Raw genomic sequence first — 26210 nt, forward strand, 5'->3', positions numbered from 1 at the left:
AGAGTGTTCGGTTTTGTGCGATTAGAAAATTGGCAACCCTAGCCCTGACGCAGTAATTCCAACCATCTCTGATTCTCCCCCTGTGGCCGCTTGGGCTGTGTAGTGGTAGATCCCCCACCTCTGGGCTTCTGTTTCTTCTCTGGCCCCCTGCTTACCCACCTGTGTGCTGATTCTTCAGTTCCTTTGGGGAGCTGGACTTTGCAATGTGAACCCCCTTTGTGGGCTCCAGAAGTACTCCCTTCCACCTATGTCATGGATCTGTGTGGGTTCAGCTGCCTCTAGGATCCTTCCTGGGTAATTTTTGCCATAAATAATCGTGGAAAATTATATTAAAGGGCCCTATTCTGCATTCTTTTCTTATGCTGTGTTACATGTAGTCAGGCCAGCAGCCCTCTAGGGACTATCAAAGTCCTCAGCTCTCATGATATTTTCACAAATCTTACAAGTTTAGGGTTTGTTTTGTTTTTTAAAAAAAATTCTTGTCTCTAGAAGCTGGGCCGCAAAATGCTTCAAAATGGCTGCTGTCTCCCACTGCTTTTCATATGACTGAATCCAAGATGCCCTCAGCTAAAATGACAGCTTCTGTTTCCTGTATGCAGCCCAGACAAGAGACAGTGAGGGGATAGGGGAAAGTATGGTGGTGGCAGCAGCTGAGTTTATCCAAGGAATATGGAGGGAGGGGGGGCTGAGAGAGACTGTAAAGGAAAATGGGCATAAGGAAGGAGTTTTGGGGGTATGCTGGGAGAATGTGGGTGACTGAGGGGAAAGGGAGAGAATATATGTACGGGGAAAAGGAGACTGAGAGGGGAGGGCTGGAAAGTTGGAGAGGAGACAGAATGACACTTCAGGAGTTAGAAGAGAGAAGTGGTGTCCTTTGCCTGGTCTTGTTGTTTTGGGTGCAGGAAGGTTTCTAAATGTTTGGAGTTTGCAGTACTGCACTCATCAGGTGAGTAAGTGCTACTCAACGTGAGTAAGAGTTGCAGAATTGAGCTGTGAATGAGCTATTTTAATGTGTATATGTATTTCAAAACTGCTTCGAGGTCTCGTTACACTAATTGTTTTTGCATGGTAGATGTTCCTATACTATAGTGCTGGGCAGCAGTGTAACACCTTGAATTAGGACCTGGATTTAAAAAGATTCACATTCTGCCTCCATGTATTGAGTTTAGGGCACAAGTATATTTCTTGTGTTGCCCCTTCTCCCCCCCAAAAGTATCTAAAAATGCCTAAAGGCTAACAACTAAGAGTGCCCAATCCTCTGCTCCTTGTCCACCTGACATGGCCATTGCTGTCATATGGGGTGTGCTTTTCCCTCACACCCAATCCTTCTCATGGTCTCTAGATGAATGGGAGCAATCTTGTTAATGTCTGCCTCGATCCTCCATTCTTTGCGTCAGCAACATTCCCATAGTCAGTAGTAGAAGCTCTGGGTATGCTAGGGAAGCAGGATTGGGCCCAACTGCTGTGAAATTAAGTAATTTATTTTGGTAGATGTTGACTTTTTGCACTTCCTGAATTTTTACAGCACCCTACAACGTCAATGTCAAAAGAAGTATGTTTATCTTGCTGAAGCAAATCTAATTGTATTGACTTGCACACATGGCAAATCCTTATTGTTATTTCATAATTATTGTTTGCTTCCTAGCCTTAGGAAAAAAATTGGCAGGGAATTGGGGTGCTTGTCAGCTCTGCATCTTATGAAATCTCCAACATAAAAACTTGAAGATAAATACTGTGTGTTCTGCAAGGTTAAACTGAAATTAGAGCTCAATTCTCCTTACCAAAGGTTCTGATTAAATATAGATTCATAGATACTAAGGTCAGAAGGGACCATTCTGATCATCTAGTCCGACCTCCTGCACAACGCAGGCCACAGAATCTCACCCACCCACTCCTACGAAAAACCTCACCTATGTCTGAGCTATTGAAGTCCTCAAATCATGGTTTAAAGACTTCAAGGAGCAGAGAATCCTCCCTCAAGTGACCCGTCCCCCATGCTACAGAGGAAGGCGAAAAACCTCTAGGGCCTCTTCCAATCTGCCCTGGAGGAAAATTCCTTCCCGACCCCAAATATGGTGATCAGCTAAACCCTGAGCATATGAGCAAGATTCACCAGCCAGATACTACAGAAAATTCTTTCCTGGGTAACTCAGATCCCATCCATCTAATATCCCATCTCAGGGGATTAGTCCTATTTACCCTGAATATTTAAAGATCAATTACTTACCAAAATCACATTATCCCATCATACCATCTCCTCCATAAACTTATCGAGTAGAATCTTAAAGCCAGATAGATCTTTTGCCCCCACTGCTTCCCTTGGAAGGCTATTCCAAAACGTCACTCCTCTGATGATTAGAAACCTTCGTCTAATTTCAAGTCTAAACTTCCTGGTGGCCAGTTTATACCCATTTGTTCTTGTGTCCACATTGGTGCTGAGCTGAAATAATTCCTCTCCCTCTCCTGTATTTATCCCTCTGATATATTTATAGAGAGCAATCAAATCTCCCCTCAACCTTCTTTTAGTTAGGCTAAACAAGCCAAGCTCCTTAGGTCTCCTTTCATAAGACAAGTTTTCCATTCCTCGGATCATCCTAGTAGCCCTTCTCTGTACCTGCTCCAGTTTGAATTCATCCTTTTTAAACATGGGAGACCAGAACTGCACACAGTATTCCAGGTGAGGTCTCACCAGTGCCTTGTATAATGGTACTAAAACCTCCTTGTCCCTACTGGAAGTACCTCTCCTGATGCATCCCAAAACCGCATTAGCTTTTTTCACAGCCATATCACATTGGCAGCTCATAGTCATCCTATGATCAACCAATACTCCAAGGTCCTTCTCCTCTTCCGTTACTTTTAATTGATGCGTCCCCAACTTATAACTAAAATTCTTGTTATTAATCCCTAAATGCATAACCTTACACTTCTCACTATTAAATTTCATCCTATTACTATTACTCCAGTTTACAAGGTCATCCAGATCCTCCTGTATAATATCCCGATCCTTCTCTGAATTGGCAATACCTCCCAGCTTTATATCATCTGCAAACTTTATTAGCACACTCTCACTTTTTGTGCCAAGGTCAGTAATAAAAAGATTAAATCAGATTGGTCCCAAAACTGATCCCTGAGGAACTCCACTGGTAACCTCCCTCCAGCCTGACATTTCGCCTTTCAGTAGGACCCGTTATAGTCTCCCCTTTAACCAATTCCTTATCCACTTTTTGATGTTCATCTTGATCCCCATCTTCTCCAATTTAACTAATAATTCCCCATGTGGCACGGTATCAAACGTCTTACTGAAATTTAGGTAAATTAGATCCACTGCGTTTCCTTTATCTAAAAAATCTGTTACTTTCTCAAAGAAGGAGATCAGGTTGGTTTGGCACGATCTACCTTTTGTAAAACCACGTTGTATTTTGTCCCATTTACCATTGACTTCAATGTCCTTTAACTAATTTCTCCTTCAAAATTTTTTCCAGGACCTTGCATACTACAGATGTCAAACTAACTGGCCTGTAGTTACCCGGATCACTTTTTTGCCCTTTCTTAAAAATAGGAACTATATTAGCAATTCTCCAATCATTCGGTACAACTCCTGAGTTTACAGATTCATTAAAAATTCTTGCTAATGGGCTTGCAATTTCAGGTGCCAATTCCTTTAATATTCTTGGATGAAGATTATCTGGGCCCCGCGATTTAGTCCCATTAAGCTGTTTGAGTTTCGCTTCTACCTCAGATATGGTAATATCTACCTCCATATCCTCATTCCCATTTGTCATGCTACCATTATCCCTAAGATCCTCTTTAGCCTTATTAAAGACTGAGGCAAAGTATTTGTTTAGATATTGGGCCATGCCTAGATTATCTTTAACCTCCACTCCATCCTCAGTGTTTAGCGGCCCAACTTCTTCTTTCTTAGTTTTCTTCTTATTTATATGGCTATAGAACCTTTTACTATTGGTTTTAATTCCCTTTGCAAGGTCCAACTCTACTCAACTTTTAGCCTGTCTCACTTTATCCCTACATGTTCTGACCTCAATAAGGTAGCTTTCCTTGCTGATCCCTCCCATCTTCCACTCCCTGTATGTTTTCTTTTTCTTCTTAATCACCTCTCTAAGATGCTTGCTCATCCAGCTTGGTCTACAACTCTTGCCTATGAATTTTTATGAATATGAACAGAGCTATTCCAAACACAGCCAAAGTTTATTTGAGGAAAAATTATCGTGGTTCGGTAGCAATTTCCCTGCAAAAGGTCACCTGGTTGTTACTTAGTTAATTCACTATTATGTTTAGCATGTGTAGAATATCCTTAATGATTTTTTTATGATTCTTTTTGCTCCTGCTTTGCCCCCATTCTGTAGGTTTAATTTTCAGGCATGTGAATCATAATAAGTATGTTCAAATCTGTTTCTTGGCATGAAAAGCATGAAAAGACTTTTATGCTCCTAAATATTGATTTTTATATCCAGTTGAAGGATTTGAGCAACCTGCGTTTGAAAGCTGGGTATTATCTCTCCATTTAATGTATGTTTTTAATTTTCTATCAAAAATCTATTAAATATCAATGGACTGTGAAGCTCAGGTGGGTTCAGTTCTCCAAGCACTACAAGATCCAGATCTGAACTTCTTCCCCCAAACTTGGGGGAGAGGTAGATTCAGATCTGGAATTCCATTTTTAGTCTATTCCTAAATTTGGTTTTAGATTTTTGAGTTTACTACTTGCTACAGAATATTATCAGCCTAGTTTCATTAGTGGTTTGTGAGGCAAATGATTCAACATATTCATCTTATACCTGACATAGCCAGAAATATAGAAAGAATGAATGAGGAGCAAAATTCAAGCACTGCTCCTATCTGATTTGCTTATTTCATGCTGAACTTTGGCTGTGCCCAATTTCTATTTTCTGAGTGTTCTTTTGTCTTGTGGCTTAACCAGAAAAGTGTATTTTATCTTGGTACACTACAAAGAATGGAATACTATTTAAAAAAAAAAAGCGAGATTCTGATCTCAATTATGTCAGTATAAAATTGTTCTTCTATTGACTTCTTTGGACTTATTCCAGATTTTTACCAGTGCAGCTGACATTAGAATCTTGAACTATAGACTTTTGTTCCTGTCTGCTCTTGCTCTTCTTTGAGGGGAACACTTAAGAGGTTCTGATTTGTTCTGTTTAATGTGAGTTGCTGCAATTTGTGGGAGGCTGAGATTTTCACTGATCTTACTTTATGTAGAAGATTTAAATTGACAAGGGGATTGCTTGTGGACTTTTGTATGATCCCATTCTCATAATCACTTTGTGCATTTTAAACCTTAACAAAGTTTCAGTGAGGGGTGTGTAACCTTGTTGCTTATTTAAATTCTCCCACAAATAAAACAAGATATAGCAGAATTATTGTCCTATCCAGTTATGCAAAAGAGTGAATAAAAAAAAGGGGACAGGAACTGCTTAAAAGGTATGTCAACAAATCCTGCTTTACAGGGCCACATTTCCAAAACTTAATGGCTCATTTACCACCATATATTAATATTAAACATGATGTGAGGAGATTGATCATGGTTATTTCTCATGCTATTAATAATGTGACTATCTGATCCCAATGAAAGCCATAATTCCAGCACTATATCCTAAATATACAGCAATAAGTAATGGTATAAATATTTTCACTACATAAATCAATAATGCCACAAGGTCTGTATCGCATGCATGTATTTGAAACATGAGCACATCTGTATAGATGTGTGTTAAAGTGCATACTGATGTATATCCTTACCGTTGCTAGTAAGCTTCATTGCATTTTAAGAAGTATGAAAGACAAAAGAAAGGATAGCGAATCCATGCTTTGTAGGGCCCTGAAGCCACAGAGCTCAGCACTCTTTCTGTTTTCCAACTAGATCTGAAAATAAGCTCTAGGATCCATGATATTCATCCAGGGTTCAATCTAAAGTATCAGAGAAGAGGGCTTTTTATCCTGTTTGTTATGTGTACAGTACACTTACTGGATTCACACATCCAGAGATCTTTCATTTTCACAGGATAAGCAATCAAAATGAGGACAAAGATGGAGACTCTGATAACACAACCAGCGAGCCGCCTCCAACTCCTCAAGACTCTTCTCCTGACAGAAGGCGATCATCTTCAGATACATCACGGTCCACTTACAGCCTCACAAGGCGGATTTCAAGTAAGGCTGTCAGCCGTACAATATTAACGTAATTTCCCAAGTAGATCAAAGCTTAGGTTAGTGCCTGCTTTTAGAGAGAGATCCAAGTCAAGCCTAAGGTATGTTGACTAAAATCCTAAACTGTTCCACAAAGAGACTGTGAAAGGGGCCAAACTTATATTTTTGCTAAAGGATGAATGAGGCAGAATCACAGAGTTAGACAGGGGTAGGGGGCAGAAATCTATTTGATGTTTGCACTTAAAGATTAACTAGTTATGATATTATTATTGTTTGTTTTATTATTTGTGTTGAGATAGGCCCCAGTCATGGGCCAAGACCTCATTGTGCTGGGCTTTGTACAAACGGAACAAAAAGACAGACTGTAAGAGCTTTGGGGCAGAGACTAAGTTGGGATATAATCAGATCTTTCCAGTTACTGACATTGCTATTTGTATGTTTCTTTTGCCTAGGTCTAGAATCAAGAAGGCCAAGTTCTCCACTAATTGACATTAAACCTATTGAGTTTGGAATTATAGGAGCTAAAAAAGAAATAGTTCAGCCAACTATCCTGAGAAAAACATATACCCCAGATGACTATTTTAGAAAATTCGAACCAAGACTCTACTCTCTTGACTCTAATAGTGATGACATGGACTCCTTGACAGATGAGGAAATCTTATCAAAGTATCAACTGGGCATGCTGCATTTTAGCACACAGTATGATCTGTTGCATAATTATCTAATAGTGAGGGTAATTGAGGCGAGAGATCTGCCTCCTCCAATTTCATACGACGGTTCAAAACAAGATATGGCTCATTCCAACCCTTATGTCAAGATCTGCCTCCTTCCAGATCAGAAGAACTCCAAGCAGACAGGAGTAAAACGCAAAACCCAGAACCCAGTGTTTGAGGAGAGATACACCTTTGAAATCCCATTTTTAGAAGCCCAAAGAAGAACTCTACTTTTAACCATAGTGGATTTTGACAAATTCTCACGCCACTGTGTCATAGGCAAAGTGTCAATGCCATTAAATGAAGTTGACCTTGTGAAGGGCGGACATTGGTGGAAGGCCCTTGTTCCCAGTTCGCAGGTAATGGAATTTATAAGGTGGTTATTATGTAATATTTCTACTTTGTTTTTGTGGTTCCTCTGCTTGTTTGGGGTTAATGAGAGGTTTTTAAATAGCCATGATCATTCATGTACTAAAGCACCTTCTAGGTTGAAAAGGCATTGGATCTGATTCTAGTCTTACTTATACCTGTATTACAGTGGTGTAAATTCAGTGACATTCTTTTTGGTTTATATTGGTGTAAGACAGACCTGAACCAAGCCCACCATTTTGGCTTTAAAAGAACATCATCATAAAGGAGATAAAATTAGAAAGACCCTCTATTGTGCATAATGGAAATGGCTGGAAATTCGTTCGTGAATCTGCAACTTCTGGGAGATCCTTTCTTGCAGATGCAGGTTCATGGATAAATCCTTCCCTGCAGTGGGCTATGCTCACTGTCACTGAGAGCCACTGTAGGGCAGTGGTGGATAACTTACGGCCGTAGGTTTTCCACCACTGCTGTAGGGAGTTTATCCAGGCTAGAAAAGCACTACTATGATAATCAAAACAGAACAATGCTTTGAGTGTGTGTGTGTCTGTTTTGCCATTGATATCTGCACAGTTCGTTTGTGAGCAAATACATAAGAGACTGGTCCTCTTTGAGACATCTTGGTAGTTCAATTGTCAGAGGATTCTTCTTGCGTTTCTGTACAGACCTATCTAGAAACATGTGGCCAAAGATTGGTGAGGGTGAGAGGGAAGTTGAATGTGCAGCATATTCGATTGGATTGTAATGACACTTTGTACCTGTGCATGTTCTAATCTTCTTGCTGGGCTAGCCCTGTGATGTGTTGAGGGGGAAGATGGTGTAGGGTTCTTCGTCTTCCCATATCCTCTCTCAGGAGCATTGGGGCAGGGTCTCTCCCCTTACTACTCACAAGAGTGTTAGGAAAAACTCCTGGCCAGTGCACCAACTCCACTATGGCCCTCAATGGGATGACAAGCTGACTTGTGGGAGTGCCTAGTTCCCAGGCTAGTTAGCAAGTATGCTGCAGCTAGCAGTAGCCGCTAGTGTAAGGGTATATACTACTCGGGTAAAAGAAGAAACAAATGGCAGTGCATTGCACTACTTCATCTTGAACCAGCCTGCTCTGCATAGCTATGTCTTCTCCCCATCCGCCGCACAGCTGCTAATGCTAAGGGTAGGAGTTTGCCCTGAGCTTAAGAGACACTATGTTTAGCATTAGTATAATACACTTCGATCTCTCTCTCTCCTCTGTTGTCACTTGGTGTGATGTGTGATTTGTCAGTCTTATGTTTTCAGTTTTGGGTAAAGCTCTGACTGATCTCTCTGGTAGCTAACAGCACCTAAACATTCACAGAAGGCCAGTATAGCCATGGATAAGGGTTTAGTCAGATTCTGATCTCAGGCATGCTGGTGTAAATCTGAAGTAATTCCACTGATTTCACTGGCATTACTCCCAGTTTTACACTGTTGCAACTGAGGACAGAATGTGGCCCAGATGTATAACTTGAGTTCAGAAAGCTGCAAAATTAAAATCTATTGAGGCAGTATTTATGTCCAAAACTCCAAAGCCTTGGGGCCTGATTTTTCATTGTCTGGCACCTTGTGTAGGCATACGCACCTTTGCAAAGTGGTTGGAAACTGTTTTGCACCCCCTTTGCTCTAACCTTGCACTGCTATAAATGCACAAGGCAGTGGACAATCAGGCCCTTGATTTCTCAATATTATTTATTTATTATGATGCAGATGACTAAGGTGAGTTTTATAATAAAGCTAGTAGCATGATGAGATTAACAAGAACACTTTTTGTAAATGCATAGGGAAGAATTCTTTCACCAACCAAACTGAGTAGCTTTGTGGGTGAAAATTAGAGCAGCTCCACTGGTTAGAGTCTGATATTGGGAGGGGCGGTAGAACAGCCCAAGGGCTCTGCATTTAAATGTGCAAGCCATTTAACCAGCCTTACAGGGCTTATCTTGCATCCTATCCCTTGTTCTCCCAAGTCCATATTTACAAATACCTATAGGTAAACTCTGCCCTCAGATACATGTGTGCAGTTCCCATTGCTGGCAGTGGACATCACATCGGTGTATCTGAGGGCAGAGGGCCAAATTTTGGTCTCATTTATAGCCATGCAAACCCATTGCAACCTTGCATTTTTTCCCCCCTATGATTAATGCTTGATAGCACATTCTGAAACTATATGATGTATATCAAGGGTCTCAAACTCAAATGACCACGAGGGCCACATGAGGACTAATGCATTGGCCCGAAGGCCACATCACTGACACCCACCCCGTCCATGCCCCTGGCCCCGCCCCCACTCCACCCCTTCCATGAGGTCCTGCCTCCATTCCAACCCCTTCCCCGAAGTCCCCACCTCAACTCCGTCCCCTCCCTTTCCCCAGGGGGACCAGGAGGGGTGCAGGGTGTGGTGGGGGCTAAGGGCAGGGACTAGAGGTGCAGGAGGTGTGCAGGGTTTGGCAGGGGGCTCAGAGCATGGGGTTGGGGTGCAGGAGGGGTGTGGGATGTGGCAGGGGGCTCAGGCCAGGGGGTTGGGGTGTGGTGTGTAGGAGGGGTGCAGGGTGTGGACTCCAGCCCAGCACCGCTTACCTAAAGCAGCTCCAGGGTGGCCAGCATGCACCAGGGCCAGGGCAGGCTCCCTGCTGGCCACGGCCCCAGCCCAGACCCCGGCCCCACTCTGGGAAGCAGCTGGAACCGCATCCCTGCGGGCCCGGGGGGGGGGGGGGGGCAGAGAGCTCCATGTGCTCCTCTTGCTGCTCCTCAAGGTACCTCCCCCGAAACTCCCATTGGCTGCAGTTCCCAGCCAATAGGAGCTGCGATGGGCGGTGCCTGGAGGCGAAAGTAACATACAGAGCGCTCTCTTTCCTTCCCGGTCGCAGGGACTTGCTGCCGGATGCTTCAGGGAGCGGCATGGGGCTTGCGGTGCCATGGGGGGTAATCCTGCGGGCCGGATGCAGCCCGCGGGCTGTAGCTTGCCCACCCCTGACCTGGGGGCTGGCGTGGGGAGCTTGGTGGGCCGGGGCCACGTGTTTGAGACCCCTGATGTATATGATATAAAAGTATCATGTTAATGCAAGTTAAGAGACTGAGTATGTAAGATGTGCACTGCCTTCAAGTCAACCCCCTTACAGGATCTGGTCCTAACATGTCTGGTGATAAGGAAGTAACAGTATCTACTTCATGCTGGCCTCTATGCTATGGGATTATATCCGCTGCTGATGTAAATAGTGTAACTCCATTGGCTTCAGCGGATTTATGCCAATTTATGCCATCTAAGGGTCTGACCCATAGGGTGCAATACCACAAGCGTTTCACATAGTGAATAAAATAGACTGCATTTGAAAGTTGATGGATTCTGATTAATGACAAGATAGATACATAGAGCTGTGACGTGCATTTCAGACTACAGTGTGTTAGAATTTAGCCCAGTATATGCATATGTGGCTAGTTTGTGTGGGGATGATACAAGGAGCCTTCTCCACCCATGGATTCCTGGGCAGCAGCGAGTCCTTGTGCGCGAGACCCTCTTGAGCTTAGTTCTCTCAACATGCAGTCTTGCCCAAAAGAGGGTGAGGTAGGGAGGGGCATGCTCGGGATCATGGCTCCCACTCTCTATACCATTCCAGGAGTGTGGAAAGATCTCTTCTGGTCTCGGCTGTCCCAGGAATTCCAGAGGTATTAGATCCAATTCACCCTATGTTGTTGTTTTTCACCAGTGCAAAGTGATTCTAAAACACCAGTGTTCTGGGCCAGTAGCTACTTACATCCACTTTGCACTGATGTGTGTGCCAGCACGAAGTACAGGGCACAGTGAGCCTGATTCACCGTTACCTACATTCGGCGGAGCTCCTGCTGGGGCAGTCTGACTCCCCACCAGAGAGCATTATACAATCTTCTAGTCCACATGTATTGCATTAAAGTAAGTCAGTCCAATTCTGCTCTCTCCAGGCCCATTGAATTTAATGAGGTTGCATAGATGTAAGCAAGAGCAATATTTGGCCTAGTGTCTCGAAACCTCTGTGATAATCATGTATTAATTAATCATTACATTAATGGACAAGGAGAGTTTTGCTGATACATACTATCTCTAAGTTGGCAGACAGAAGTCTGTATAAAAAACCAAGTTACAAGATATATTTCTATTAGCGTAGCAATTGAAATGTCATGTGGTACATGCATTTTATGTGAAGAGCTGCACTTGTGCAGTTTACTCTTCACTTGCTAATTTAGGACCTGATCCTCAGAGGTGCAGAGCACCCCAAACTCTACAGCATAATCCTGTGGGTCAGATTCTTCTCTCTGTTATAGTGATGCAATGCTAGTGTAACAGAGGAGAATTTGGCCCACAGTTTCTGAATATGACTTTTTAAAGACAAGTTATGGCTAGAATTTCTGCTGAGTTTAAAATTCAAGAGTACTTGAACCAGAAGATTTCAGCCCCAATAGACCAATAAAATACTGATTGTGTTCCTGAATGGAAAATTGAAGTTAATGGGCTAAATTTTGCCCTCATTTACCACTCGGCGACCCCATTAACTTCACTGGATGCATCTCCTTTGATAGTCAGACCATGCTGTGATTCTGTAGTTTGCTTTTCACAGAGAGAGCCATATGAGCTTGGATTTTGCAAGGCCAGGGAAGCTAGAGTGATTCCTTTCCTTTAGTTGGGAAGTAGTTTTTGTTTTGTATCTTTCCTCCATCAAGGCTGGCTTTCATTTTAAAGGATAGTAGCCTAATCCTTCTCTTACTGAGACCAATTGGCATTCCTGGTGCTTGATGCCTTTGAAAATCAGGCCCGCAGGCCAGCCAAAACTTTGGCCCTTGAGGTTAAACATTTTGGATTAAATCCCAAGAGGTATTGAACCACTGCACTAATCTAGACGTCAGTGGACTGATGAGGGAGCGAATGTAGCCATACCACTTAGTGTTCCAGAAATTCTGGGCTGCAGTGCATCCCTTAAGCATCCTTGAGAAGGCCATTGTAAGCCAGAGCATTACCCAGGGGGAACAAACATCCTCAGGTCAGATGAACTGTCAGTCCTTTGGAACCTGGGACAGTCCTAATGTATCTGTGTCTGGTTAATGAATGAGAGTTGCTTTCTTAAAAATTAAAATGCAAGGACAGTTTAAAATGTTTCTTCGAGTTAAACAAGAGTCATCACCTGGTCCGTACTATGTGCAGTCTAAACTGGAATGCAGCTGTCAAAAGCACCAAGAAATTGAGACCATGGATTTTTATTTATTCATTTATTTTTTTAAGATCACTAAGTTCAATAAGTTTTTGTGGTATCAATATTCCTGCAAGAAACATCCTGTCTATCAGAGTCCATATGCCCGAGCAATTCCACAGAATTCTTTTTGTGACCAGAGGAGGGTGAGGGATCAGGGAACAGCTGCTATAGGGGATACCTGCAGTGTTGTTGTAGCTATGTTGGTCCCAGAATATTAGAGGGACAAGGTGGGTGAGGTAATATCTGTTATTGGACCAACGTCTGTTTTTTGTGAGAGAGACGAGCTTTTGAGCTACATAGAGCTTTTTCTCAGGTCTGGGAAAGGCTCTTAGACTGTCACAGCTAAATACCAGATGGAACAGATAGTTTAGCATAAGTCAGTGGTCCCCAAACTGTGGGGCATGATGGAAAAAGTTTGGGGACAAACTTTGTCATAAGTCGTTAGCACATATTCTAAAGGATCATTCAAGGTGAAGTGGCCTGTTAACACCCTTGTAGTCAGGACAAAAAGAGAGGTTGGTGGGTTAAAAATTGTTGTAATAAGCCATACATCCAGTATATTTGTTAAGACCATGATTTTTAGTATCTAGCAAAATTATTATTTTAAGCCCCCAGGCTCATCTATTGAAAGTGTTGTGCAGGTTTCCTTTGAGGATGAGTGCAGATAGGTCTGATATAAAGTGGTTGCTTTGTGAAAAGCGTTCATCCACAGGTGATAGGGTGTTTTTGTCTTTTATCATTTTCCTGTGTGAGTTCATTCGAGAGAGTAGTGATTGTCTGGCTTCACCCACATAGTTGTTGGGGCATTTCATGCACTGGATGAAGTACTCCACATGTTGTTGTGATAGGCAAGTGAAAGGAGTGTTTGTGGGGGAGGGTTGATCATTGAAGCAGTGGAGATGCAGATTTTGCATCTATTGTTCTGATGATACCCTCTGTATGGATTCCTATCTGGGGTGGTAGGTGACAATGCAAATACCACAGAATATGCTCAAAGGAAAAAGTCCAGGATATACACCTTAATACACTCAAAACTGCCTTCACCAAACAAGTCCACCAGAGAAGTAGATTGCATCATGGAATGGGCCACCCAAATATCACGAGAGAACCTGCTTCAATACAGAAATAAACCCCTCTTTGCCTGCACACCCCTCGTTGTCACCTACCACCCCACACTGAAACCTATGTGGGGTTTCATCAAACAACTACAGCCCATACTTGATGGGGACTCCATCCTGAAAAAAAATCTTTCCTGAACCCTCTCTTCTTGCCTTCAAACAACCTCCCACACCTCTCCAACCTCATCATCAGAAGCACCACCCCACACACTAACTCAAAGCACCACCAGGCCCTTCCAGAACAACAGATGCAAAATCTGCTGACTCGTGATAACAAATGTTTTGTGCATGAATCAAGGGAAGAAATAGATATTTAAGTAAGTAAAATCTTAATTCATATTAATTTAAAGTACTGTCTTAATATTTTATAGTGAAAGGGTAAGGTGTTTGCCTGCAATTTGTATCTATTATTTTTATAAACAGAAAGTTCCATCTTCAGGATGACAAAAATGGAAATTAAAAAACAAAAGTGTTGCTTATACCTGCGCTAAGGAAGTTTTTTCTACTCATCTTATTTTTTAAAAGTACTGAGTTTGAAGCCGAGAGGAAGGTTCCGACAAGATTGATGAAGAAAGTTCACTGTCAGCCTTTTTAAATTTCTTGTTAACTACATTTAAATTGAATGTGCTCCAATTGTACCTTCCAAACGAATTCTAGGAATCTTAATACATTTGGAGAAAAAAAATCTGCATACAATACATTGAAACTTTATTTTGCATAAAGGTATCCCCCGACACTTACAGAATTAAGTAGTGATACAAAACAGGCGCACTGTGGTGTGGATTCTTAGTTGCAGTTAGTGGAACTATAACAGTTTACACCAGCTGAGAATCTGCCCCAGTATGAGAAAGAAAGCAATGAATGTGGTGAAACTTGTGTGGTGAAAAATGCTGAAACAGTCAGTCATAAGACCATTAACAGAAGGAGAGAAAAATGAAAAGCCATAGACAAGGAATGTAACGGTAGAAGGCAGGATGTCTGTTTTATGGTGACATTTAAAAATAGATGGAAACTTCATGAGCTGGACAAATACAGGAAGGCTGGTCCAGATGGCAAGAGCTACAGAGGAGAGACCTGAGTAGTGGTGAGAGAGAAAAAGCAAAGAGGACAAGGGTTTTAGAAGAGTGGAGAAAGTGGTTGTAAAAAGCTACCAGATCAGAATGGCAACTACTTTGTGCGTACTGTGGCCAGGTGTAAATGACAACATACAGTGCAAGGCAATGGAAAATCGGGCCCAAAGACTGTGAGGCAGTGTAGGGTGAAGCAAGTCCATGGATGGTTCCTTTTAAAAAGGAGTGCCTCTTTAGAACTGGGTCCTAAAATGAGCAGAGACAAGGGAGTGTGGGCACACATTTTGTTGCATGTGAGAAGGTGGACAGAAGCAAATACATGTTTTCTTTAAATTAAAGGGATGATCCATCTCCTATTGAAGCTGATGGGAGTCTTTCCACTGATTTTACTGGGGTTTGGATCAGGCAAGCTCTTTAGCCCTCACAAGATTCATAATGGAATATACAGCTTTTAATTTCTAGGGGGGCTGGTTCAAATCCAGCCCAGATCAATAGTGACCAACATTTCTTACCGTCTGATGGCTGCTTGTTAGTCAACAGCATGTACAATTATTTTTGTTTCAGTTCCCAGGCCAGTGAGCAGGAGTCCACATTACAAAAACCACCATCCCAGCAGACATTTTTGTTATCAGAAATGCTCATGATTGAAAGTGCATGAGCACTGTACTGTCCCCTCAGCCCGTAGGAGTGATCCCTCCAGCTCAGGGTTGGGGCATGTTGGCAGGGCATCACCTCCTATGCCTTCCCTCTTCTGTGGATCAATAAAGGGCTTCATATTCACCCAGGCTGACAACCCAGTGCCTTCCACGGACACTACATTCACAAGGAAGATGAAGAGCTTGATCCTGTAAGGAGTGGAGTACTCTGGCGCCAGTCCAGCGAAGCACTTACGCTGGTGCTTACCTTCAGTGGGGCTCTTTAGATGCTTAAAATTGAGCACGTACTTCAGTGCTTGGCTGAATCAGGGCCAGAGTGGCAGCACCTTGCAGGATTGAGTCCAGAAAGAGGGCCAGTGATCTGCCAGTTCAAATACTACCAGAGCCAGAAAATAAGAAACATTCTACCCTCCTTAAATAACTCCATACCATGGAATTGCCTGACTGTTGTAAAGTAGGTTAAAAGTACTTGCTATATCTATGCTCAGAGTCTCACATTTCTCTGTAAAGATTGATTAAAATAGAGTATGGCGCACCCCTAGTTTTACCAACACATTATTTTTCAGGGGGCAGGGGGGGAGGTGTTTATGAATAGGTGAGTTGAAATGTTTTGGGCCAGTGTTGATCAGAGCTGAGAGATCTTTATTCTGCATGTGAAAATTCATGTCTTGCTGGCGTGTGAAAATTCATAAGAACTCCTTTCTCCTCCCGAGAGATGAAGTCATGGAGCTATGTCTGATAAAAGACACGGGTATTTGTTGTACCTTTCCTTTGAACCTTCATCTCACTAGTAAACTTGAGTGGCATTAACTTTTTGGGAACATAGGTTCTTAAATACAGGGCTCAGTGGGAGTCTATTGGGCTTCTTGCTTAAATGTTGCACTCAGCCTTAAAGAAATTGCTTACAAGAGATTCAAGCTTACAACAGCTCTCTGAAGCTCCAGATTTGATTTCTGACTCAAGAATAAACACAAAATATGTGTCCTCATTGCTCCTCTCTGACCCCAGCAGAGATATTGATTGGTAAAGAGTAGGAGAAAAGGTCCTGTGAAGAGCTATGGGCTCCCTTTATATCTGAACTTTTTCCTCCTGTACAACTCTGACCCACTTATGCTGAAGGAGGCCTCCAAACCCCATCCTGGGACCCAAGAGGAGGTATCACAGAGCAGCTGCTTCACTTTCTCTGTGATGATAGCGGGGGTAACTAAAACTCCCTGTAAGGAGGGAGGATCACAGGTTCACCGCTAGTTGGTGTGTGACCTGCGGGATATACATACAGCTAACCTGGGAGAAAGTTTCCCCCATGAGGTGGAAGCAGAGCTGAACAAATGCTGCTTCAGTCTAATATCAGTTATATATTTTGCCTGATCCTATTTAATGGTTAATAATGATAGTATTGGTTGCCAATTGATCCTAATTAATGATCTGAGGGTAACAGAGTTCTTGTCTCAGAATCAGGCTACACAGAACTAAACCCAACAAGTTCAGTATCTTGTAGGGAACCTCGTGGTATATGGCAAGGACACTCACACTGAAGGCAAAGCAAAGCCTTGGTGATTTTTATTAGAGCAAATGATAAAGACAGAAAAGCTCCAAACCACAGAGAGGAATAATGCAGTATTGGGGATATCTCTGGTATCATTCCTTGCATAAGCTCTTAGACTTATATACCGTAAATGCTTTGTTATCCAGCATGTTGAGGGAATGCGGGGGTGCTGGTTAATCAAATATTCTGGTTAACTAAGAGTTAGACCTACCAATGGAATATCAATTTTCAAAGAATTAGAATACAGTAAAATGAATAAAGTATAAAATAGTATACAGGTACTCACCAATTCAGTCATAGTATTGCAGTGCAGAGTGGTTGGTTTCTTGAAGCACTTGGGTGTATACAGGTAAAGTTTTCTATACAGTAGGTTATCTTCTGACACTACATATCACTATGGGCCACGCATGGCGTACACCCAGATCACTAAAAATACACAACACTAAATTATACTGAACATAATTTAATCTTTCTTTGATGATTCAGAAGGCACTTCAGGATCTTGCAGTGCCTCAGGGTCATCATCATCAACATCAATGATCATTGCAAATATAGAAGGTGTAAGAGATTAGGCTGAATCTGTAATGACCCTATGACACAGCTTGGAAGCTGCTTTTTTGACTAAATCCCTGATATCAGCTTGCGTACTTGTCTTCTGCTTCTTTTGCATGAAAGTAGAATGCAGAATGTGCAATTGCATAGCCTCCTGGGCAGTATACTAGTCCTGGTTACTAGATAGAAGATTTGTATTGGGAGATATCAGAAATGCCGGTTAATACAGCTTTCCGGTTGGTAAAGAGCTGGATAACTCAGCTTTTACTGTACAACCTTCCTTGAGTACCTGGTGATCAGAGACAAAGGACCAGCCTTGCCTCTGGCAGGTCGAATGAGTCTGATGGTCCAAGTTCCCCAATGCCCAAGGTGGCGATAGATAACAATAGAGCTGAAGGGTCGAATGATGGAAAGCTAACCCCCTCCACATGGAGGTTTGCCCTGTTATAGGGCCTGAGCACTATCATGAATATTCATGCTCATGCCCAGCCTTCCATGTCCAATTCTGACTTCCTTGCTCTCATAATGTTGAGGCGCCCTTATCCATATTAATGCCATTTAACTCATTACCATATATGTCACTTATTGCTCAGCCAAGTTTGTGATTAGACATCTGCCAATGATTCTATCCTAAAATATCCAAGCCCAGTAGGACTTCAGTGCTCCTAAAGTTGCCAAGTACCATTAGGTTCCAACTCCTGCTACTGAGCAAGCTAATCCTAGTTCCCCAAAATCTAAAGGTAGCTGACAGGCCATTTATCTATCCCAAGGGTCACAGACCTACTAGGCTTGGCTATATTTATGCTAACTTGCTTAAGCTATTGTTTTACACGCTACAGTCCTGTAGGCTCCTTGAGTTGCTGCTGAACATGATAAAAGGCTAAGCTAGCTTTATGGGCTACACTTGTGGGATGAATATTCAGGGTGCTGCATGGGGATTTGCCCAAATGATACCCATTAATTTGAAGGGGCTTTATGCATTTAAACCACTGCGTGGCACATTGATAATATAATAATAATCCTGTGCTACTCACTAGTTCCTTCTATCCCAGGTGCTCAAAGTGTGTGACAAATTTGAAAGAATTTAACCTCACAACAGCCCTGCAAGGTGGAAAATATTCTCTCCAAGTAAGGCTGGGGAGAATAAGTGACTTGTCCAAGTTCTAGAGGGATTCACTGGCAAAGCTAGTGGAACTACAACCCAGATCTCAAAAAGAAAAGGAGTACTTGTGGCACCTTAGAGACTAACAGATTTATTAGAGCATAAGCTTTCGTGAGCTACAGCTCACTTAGCTCACGAAAGCTTATGCTCTAATAAATTTGTTAGTCTCTAAGGTGCCACAAGTACTCCTTTTCTTTTTGCGAATACAGACTAACACGGCTGCTACTCTGAAACCCAGATCTCATGACTCTGTTTTAACCAAGCTTTGTGCTCAGTACCCCTAACCATAGGTGGGTAAATTGTTGCCAAGGCATACTATACAGCAGCTCAGACCTCCAAAAATCTTTAGTCATTTACTGTAGGAAGCTGTAGGAAGCCTGTGGGAGCAGGGCATATTAAAGCAGCAGTGTTCTAATATACCTAAGCAGGTAATGCCATGGATAACCTTGAGGAAAATCAATTTGAACCTTCATTAGAAGCACTGTATAGATCTGCACATTGATGTAATGTACCTCTGGAGTCAGGGAGCCTTTGAGCTATAGAACTCTGGGCATGTTGTAGAGATCTCAAACAGTTTGGAAGGCCTGTGAACGGTGCACTGCACTGATCCAAACTAGATGTGCTAATGGCATAAATTAAACTCTGCTTCCCTCGAGGCAGCCTTGCTGTGTTCCAGAGATGGCAGAAAAAATGAGCCTTTTCTGTGAGGGTTAGATTCAGCCCCAATGATAGTTACAGAAAGTTCTGCATCAAAGACCAAGGTTACACACTCTAGTAACAGGCTGCATAATGCACCCGTAAAAAGGAACTGTGAAAGATGAAGCAATAATCAGAACTTCAGGAAGATAATGGACATCCAAGACTGGATGTCACTTAGCTACCTAATCTAATAAGAAATTGCTTTCCCAGAGTCCCTGGGATCAAAACCCAAACCGCTATGTCATCAGCATTACAATTGTAACTCAAATTATGCTTTTAAATAATGGTGCCTAAGGGAGACATGTACAGCAAACAGCATAGGTTCAAAAACTCACGGCCTGTGGTATTCTACAGTAGTTCTAGACAGAATTGGAACTATACCCACCCCTTAATACTGAACTATATACATGCCTTGTATCAGAAAAAAATGAACATTCATTTAAACGGGGTTAGTAAAGATTGTCACATACTGGTTTTGTTTGTGATTTTAAGGTGTAATCTCTCTTCCTTATGCATCAAGTTAAGCATTTACATTTACAAACTTTGGGATGTAAATGTATCCCTGGATCCTGTAGTGGGAAAATATTAGAGGTTTTGTCATAACTACTGAGAGCAAAATATAAAGTGGATCAATACAGGCAAAACCCACAGCACTTCTTTTCATTAAAAGGTCTTCGACAAACAAAATTTAGACTCTTCTCTTCCTTGAGCGCCAATAAAATAAATATGGCACTGAATACATAAGCTTCCCCCTTCCTTTGTTCAAACCCTGCACTTATGTGGAAGAGAGAGATATCTTTATCAAACCTTCCCTATCCTGCCTGAAAAGGCTTCAGTGTTGTAACAAAAAGATGCTTAAGTGCACAGAGTCACTAGGGAAAAAAATATTGTAACATTTCTTCTATACATGACATATATTTATATAATAAAAGCAAGGAAACCAAAGGGCTGATGATTATGGAGTCATGCCATATTTATGCAGAGCATTGAGAAGGAGCCCTCCCAAATTTGACAGGCACTCAGAAGTGAGAAATGTTACTCTCCAACCAGTTATACCAATCTGAATTGGCCTGAGGCTTCTAATTTGTTTCCCACCAAACTAAGAACAAACCCCTCAACTAATCTCGTCTGACTCGGTCAGCTCTCCCAGCTGACCTGCTGTAATAAAAATAGCCATCTCACATCAACTGCTGACTTTCCCCAATTGTCTCCATTTTGCTGGCTGAACAAATGACTCTGTATATTACACATTCTTCCTAGTGCTGGAGATTTCATCTCTTCCACTAGCTTCTCTAGTTCAGTGGCTCTCAACCAGGAGTACACACAGGTCTTCCAGGGGGTACATCAGCTCATTTAGATATTTGCATAGTTTTACAACAGGCTACATAAAAAACACTAGTGGAGTCAGCATGAACTAAAATTTCATACAGACAAAATAAGAAAGTCAGAAATTGTCAGCTGTGACACTTGTATTTTTATATCTGATTTTGTAAGCAAGTCTGTTTTTAAGAGAGGTGAAACCTGGGGTTTGCAAGACAAATCAGACTCCTGAAAGGGGCACAGTAGTCTGGAAAGGTTGAGAGCCACTGCTTTAATTAGACAGAGTATCAGATATCAGTGCTCAGATTCAGCAGTGTGGACTTGTCTTGCAGAGTGTATAGGAGAGAAGCTTTAACTCTTGAAAAGTTTTAACTCTTGCCCGGGTTTTTCTGGAGTAACTGATACGTTTGTAACTTGGTTGTTAAATGGATGCCATATGGAGCTATTGAGGACAGTGAATCACAAGTGACCAAACCACAAGAATAAAGTTAGCAAGCATGGTTCAGCATATGAACCTGATCAATGAACAATGGGTTGATCAGATCGAAGGCACCAGGAGAGAAGTGCAAGGTTACAAACAAATTCAAAGAAAATTTTTCAGTGCTGAATTGTAGTCATCTGGTCCACCTCCCTGCATTGTGGCAGGATTTGAACCATCCAGCATTCATATTCCTATAGCTGAGCTGAAAATATACATGGATAAGATCAGATATAATTCACTGCTGAAGTTAAATGCCTGTTCAAGTCCCTGAGTCGTTTGTATGGTAGGCTAGTCAGTGAACTGCATTCTGTTTTGAAAATGCTGTTTGTCATTCTGGAAAGCGCATTACCAGCTGTGCTCAACAATGGGACAGTTAAGACTATTTTCCAGCAAACCCATCCTGATGTGGTCTTTGTGGGTTGGATTGCACATTACTTCCTTCAAGGCAATTAATAGAAACACGCAGTGTTTGGACACTGCTGACACTAAGCTGGAAAGTAGTCTGACACAGAAAAAGTCCTCAAGGGAAGTTTAGGCAGATGATGCCTGATCCCAAGCCCACTGAAGTTAATGGGAATCTTTCTGTTCAGTTCCATGGGTTTTGGATTGGACATAATGCACAGTAGTTTGTAACTCACCACCTTCTGTCTGAATAATGCCTGCAAGTCTATTAGTAAAATATAGACCCATTTCTTCACGGGGGCTTTGCCAGAGTTGCCCATGAACAAGTCAGGCATGTGCAAAAGGGCACAACTGAAGATCAGGCCCTACATTATCTTTGTGTTAACCGAATCCGGGATCAAAGAGTAGGCAGCGTTATGGGTAGTTCACTATAGACCAGAAGTGGGCAAATGACAGCCCGCGGGCCGCATCTGGCCCATGGGACCCTCCTGCCTGGCCCCTGAGCTCCTGGCCCGGGAGGCTAGCCCCCAGCCCCTACCCAGCTGTTCCCCCTCCCCCGCAGCCTCAGCTTACTGCGCCGCCGGCGCAATGCTCTGGGTGGTGGGGTTGTGAGCTCCGGCTGGGCAGCACAGCTGCAGATCCGTGGCCTGACTCAGTGCTCTGCGCAGCGGCACGGCTGCCTCCAGCCTGTCCTGGTGCTCTGGGCTGTGCGGCTGTAAGGGAGCGGGGGGGGTTGGATAGAGGGCAGGGCAGTTCAGGGTGGTGGTCATGGGGTGGGGGTGTGGATAGGGGTCGGGGCGGGGAGCAAGGGTTTGAATGGGGGCAGGGGTCCCAGGGGGACAGTCAGGAAGGAGGGGGGGTTGGATGGGGCGGCGGGGGGCAGTCAGGGGCAGGGGTTCTGGGGGCGCTCAGGGAGAAGGAATGGTTGGATGGGGGGAGGCAGGGGGCAGTCAGGGGCGGGAGGTCCAGGGGCAGTCAGGGGACAGGGAGGGGCAGAGATCCTGGGGGTGCCATCAGGGGACAGGGAGGGGTAGGGATCCTGGGGGTGCCGTCAGGGGACGGGGGGGTTGGATGGGGCAGGAGTCCCAGGGGGGCCGTCAGAGGGCGAGAAGCAGGGTGGGGTTAGATAGGGGGTGGGGGCCGGGCGATACCTGGCTGTTTGGGGAGGCACAGCCTCCCCTAACCGGCCCTCCATACAATTTCAGAAACCTGATGTGGCCCTCAGGCCAAAAAGTTTGCCTATCCCTGCTATAGACTAAATTTTAAAAACAAATTTAAAAAGTGTTTTGGTTAGCCACATCCATTTAGCACCTGCAAAACCTGCATTTGCAGCATAAATTCGTGTGGGTAGGTGCCTGACTGCCTGATCTTTGTGCGTAAATCTGAGCTTTACACTCCCACACCAATGTTGTGTGTGCACAAAATGAAGCAATGTTTAAAATTTTTTGGAATATACAATTTTTGAAAATAAAAATTTAATTTTATTTAAAGCTTACCATGAATACATGGAGTCCCTACGCTGTCCGTAACAGAGCGCCAGGCCCTGGTCCATGCCCAGACTCATTGCCCTCTCCCTTCCACTTCTTGGGGTCTGCCTATGCTTTATAAAACCACATAAACTTCAGCATAAGGATAGCTATTCCTAGGAGTTCCGTTTGGGCCAATGAGAAACTTTAAACTCCTGTAGATCCTGCTTGAAACTAAATGTGTCCACCTTCCAGGGCCGTCCCTACCCATACTCAAAGTACGCAGCTGCGTGCTGCTCCAGTCCCTGCTCTGCCTCTTCCCCAGGGTCCCCGCCCCCACTCCACCCTTTCCCCAAAGCCTCCGCCACTGCTCAGCCCCTGCCCCCACTCCACTCTTTCCCCAAAGCCTCTGCCACTGCTCTGCCCGAGCCCCCACCCCGACTCCACCCCTTCTCCAAAGCCCCCCTGCCCATGCTCCGCTGCCACCCTGCCTCTTCCCACCCCAGCCCCGCCCCCACTCCCCTGAGGAGTGCAGCAGGGGTCGGGCCAGCACTCACCGGCGGCGGTAAGTGGAGCGACCCGGCCCCTGCTGCGCTGTCAGTGAGTGCTGGGGGGCAGTTTCCCCCTGCCCCTCAGTCCAAGGCTGTAGGATGACCAGACAGCAAGCATGAAAAATCAGGACATGGGGTGGGGGGTAATAGGTGTCTATGAAAGACAAAGCCCTGAATATCAGGACTATCCCTATAAAATTGGGACATCTGGTCACCCTACAAGGCTGGAGCCGGGTCACTTCACTTTCCGCCACCCCATGAGTGTGGGGGTCAGGCCTGCCGTGCACTCACCAGGCAGCAGGAAGTGGAGTGACCTGGTCACAACCTGCTCCGCTCCACCGGCTCGTGCAGGGGGGCAGTTTCCCCCCAGCCCCCAAGCCTGCTCCTGCCCCCCTGCAGAGGCCTGGCCCTCCCCCCTGTAGGGGCAGGGGGCTTTGTAGGGCACCAGAATGGCTAGGGATAGCCCTGCCACCTACTTCCAGGACCCAGCAGTAATTCCCCCGAATCGTGGTGCAGATATTTAGTACCTGAGCCTAGGGTGACTTGAAGAGTCCTGCATTTCTGTACAGCTGTGGTTCTCAACCCACAGGCCTCTTGCAGCCCAATCAGCACAAAACTGCAGCCCATGTGACACTCTCAGGCCCATAAGTGTAGTATATATATTGTGTGGACGTGGCCCACATAACACATAGAGAGGTGCATATGTGTAAATAGGTGGAGAACCACTGCTGTACACAGTCTTAGTGTCTGCCCTGCATCTTATATTTATGATTTGATGGATATTTACAAAATGAATAATTTGGTGGTGTTACTGATCGTCAGTTACGCTACTGAGAAAAGTTGTAGGTATCTTACAGTATATAACACAGTTTTCCAATTTGTGTTTTCTAAGCATACCGGAATTTGCAAAAGCTGAGCTGTGCAATGAACCAGATTAAACAATGACTGCAAGTGACAAGTAAGAATGGATACGTTACAAAAAAACCAAACCAATGTAGGGTTGCCAGGTGTCCAGTTTTTGAGTGGAATGCCTGGTCAAAAAGGGATCCTGGTGGCTCCAGTCAGCACAGCTGACCGGGCTGTTAAAAGTCCAGTCAGCAGCGCAGGGGCTCCCTGCCTGCTGTGGCTCCATGTGGCTTCCGGAAGCAGCAGCATGTCCCCATTCCGGCTCCTACGCGTGGGGCAGCCAGGGGGCTCCGCACGCTGCCCTCACCCCAGGCACCGGCTCTGTAGCTCCCACTGGCCGGGAACCGCAGCCAATGGGAGCTGCAGGGGCAGCGCCTGCAGACTGGGCAGCATGCAGAGCTCCTGGCTGTACCTCAACATAGGAGCTGGAGAGAGGACATGCTGCTTCTTCTGGGAACTGCTTGAGGTAAGTGCCACCTGGAGCCTGAACCCCCTGCTCCCTCCTGTGCCCCAACCCCCTACCCCAGCCCTAATCCCCCTCCCCAGCTCCGAACCCCTCAGCCCCAGCCCGGAGCCCCCCCCACACACCCTAAACCCTTCATCCCCATCCCCAACCTAGAGTCTTCACCCCCAGCTGGAGACCTCTCACCCCCCCACCCCAACCCCCTGCCCCAGCCTGAAGCCTCCTCCCGCACTCTGAATCCCTCAGTTCCAGCCTGGAGCCCCCTCCTGTACCCCAAATCCCTCATCCCTGGCCCTACCCCAGAGCCCGCACCACCAGCCAGAGCCCTCGCCCCCCTATACTCCAACTCCCTGTCCCAGCCCGGCACCCCTCCCACATGCTGAACCCCTCATTTCTGGTCCCACTATGGAACCCACACCCCCAACCTGGAGCCCGTACCCCCTCCCATACCCCAACCCCCTGCCTCTGCCCAGAGCCTGCTCCCATACTCCGAACCCCTCAGCTCCATCCCTCAGCCCGGAGTCCCCTCCTGTGCCCCAAACCCCTCATCCCTGGCCCTATCCCAGAGCCCGCACTCCCAGCCAGAGCCTCACCCCTTTCCGCATCCCAACCCACTGCCTCAGCCTGGAGCCCCCTCCTGCACTCCTCATTTCTGGCCCCACTCTAGAGCACACACCCCCAGTCAGAGTCCTCTCCCCCTCCTGCACCCCAACGTCCTCAGCCAGCTTGGTGAAAGCGAGTGAGTGAGGGTGGGAAGAGGGAGGGGGGTTGGAGTGAGCAGGGGGCGGAACCTCAGAGAAGGGGCGGGGCTTTGGAGGAGGGCTGGGGCAAGGGTGTTTGGTTTTGTGTGAGTAGAAAGTTGGCAACCCTAAACCAATGGTATGCTATAACAATGTTAATAGGGATGGAAGAATACTGGATTCAGATTCAATTTGTACATGAAATCACTGGTAGTGACAGGATTTAGAATTATGCAGATTGTCTTATAGACAGCGTGGACCTTTTACACCAGTGGTGGGCAACATGCGGCCTGTCAGGGTAATCCACTGGCAGGCCATGAGACAGTTTGTTTACATTGTCCAGTGGACAGCTCCCAGTGGCTCCAGTTCACTGTTCCCGGCCAATGGGAGCTGCGGGAAGTGGTGGCCAGCATGCCCCTGCGGCCCGTGCCACTTCCTGCATGCCAAGCTGTGACTGGTCTATCAGGATTCAGATCCGTTCAGTAGGCTTTGTCCTGAGTGGCAGTAGCCTCTTTGTGGTGCAGTGATGTCTAGGAAATTTTTCTGTCTGTGAGACTAATCCAGGACTGATTTCACAGAGTA

The 26210-nt window shown here is 44.7% G+C and overlaps 1 protein-coding gene across 10 annotated transcripts in view; it reads left to right on the forward strand.

Annotated features, from left to right (window-relative positions):
- Window positions 1–26210, forward strand: part of SYT17 (synaptotagmin 17) — a 118862-nt gene that overhangs the window by 52024 nt on the left and 40628 nt on the right. For 9 of the 10 annotated variants that reach the window (XM_038420470.2, XM_043493488.1, XM_038420472.2 and 6 more), the window contains 2 exons: window positions 6038–6186; window positions 6636–7255. In XM_038420470.2, coding sequence (XP_038276398.1) covers window positions 6038–6186; window positions 6636–7255 — 769 coding nt within the window. Of the gene's footprint in view, window positions 1–536; window positions 602–6034; window positions 6187–6635; window positions 7256–26210 lie in introns of those variants that run through there. The other variant, XM_043493487.1, reaches the window with a different exon arrangement.

This window comes from Dermochelys coriacea, chromosome 10, assembly GCF_009764565.3.
Source record: "Dermochelys coriacea isolate rDerCor1 chromosome 10, rDerCor1.pri.v4, whole genome shotgun sequence".
NCBI classification, from domain to species: Eukaryota; Metazoa; Chordata; order Testudines; family Dermochelyidae; genus Dermochelys; species Dermochelys coriacea.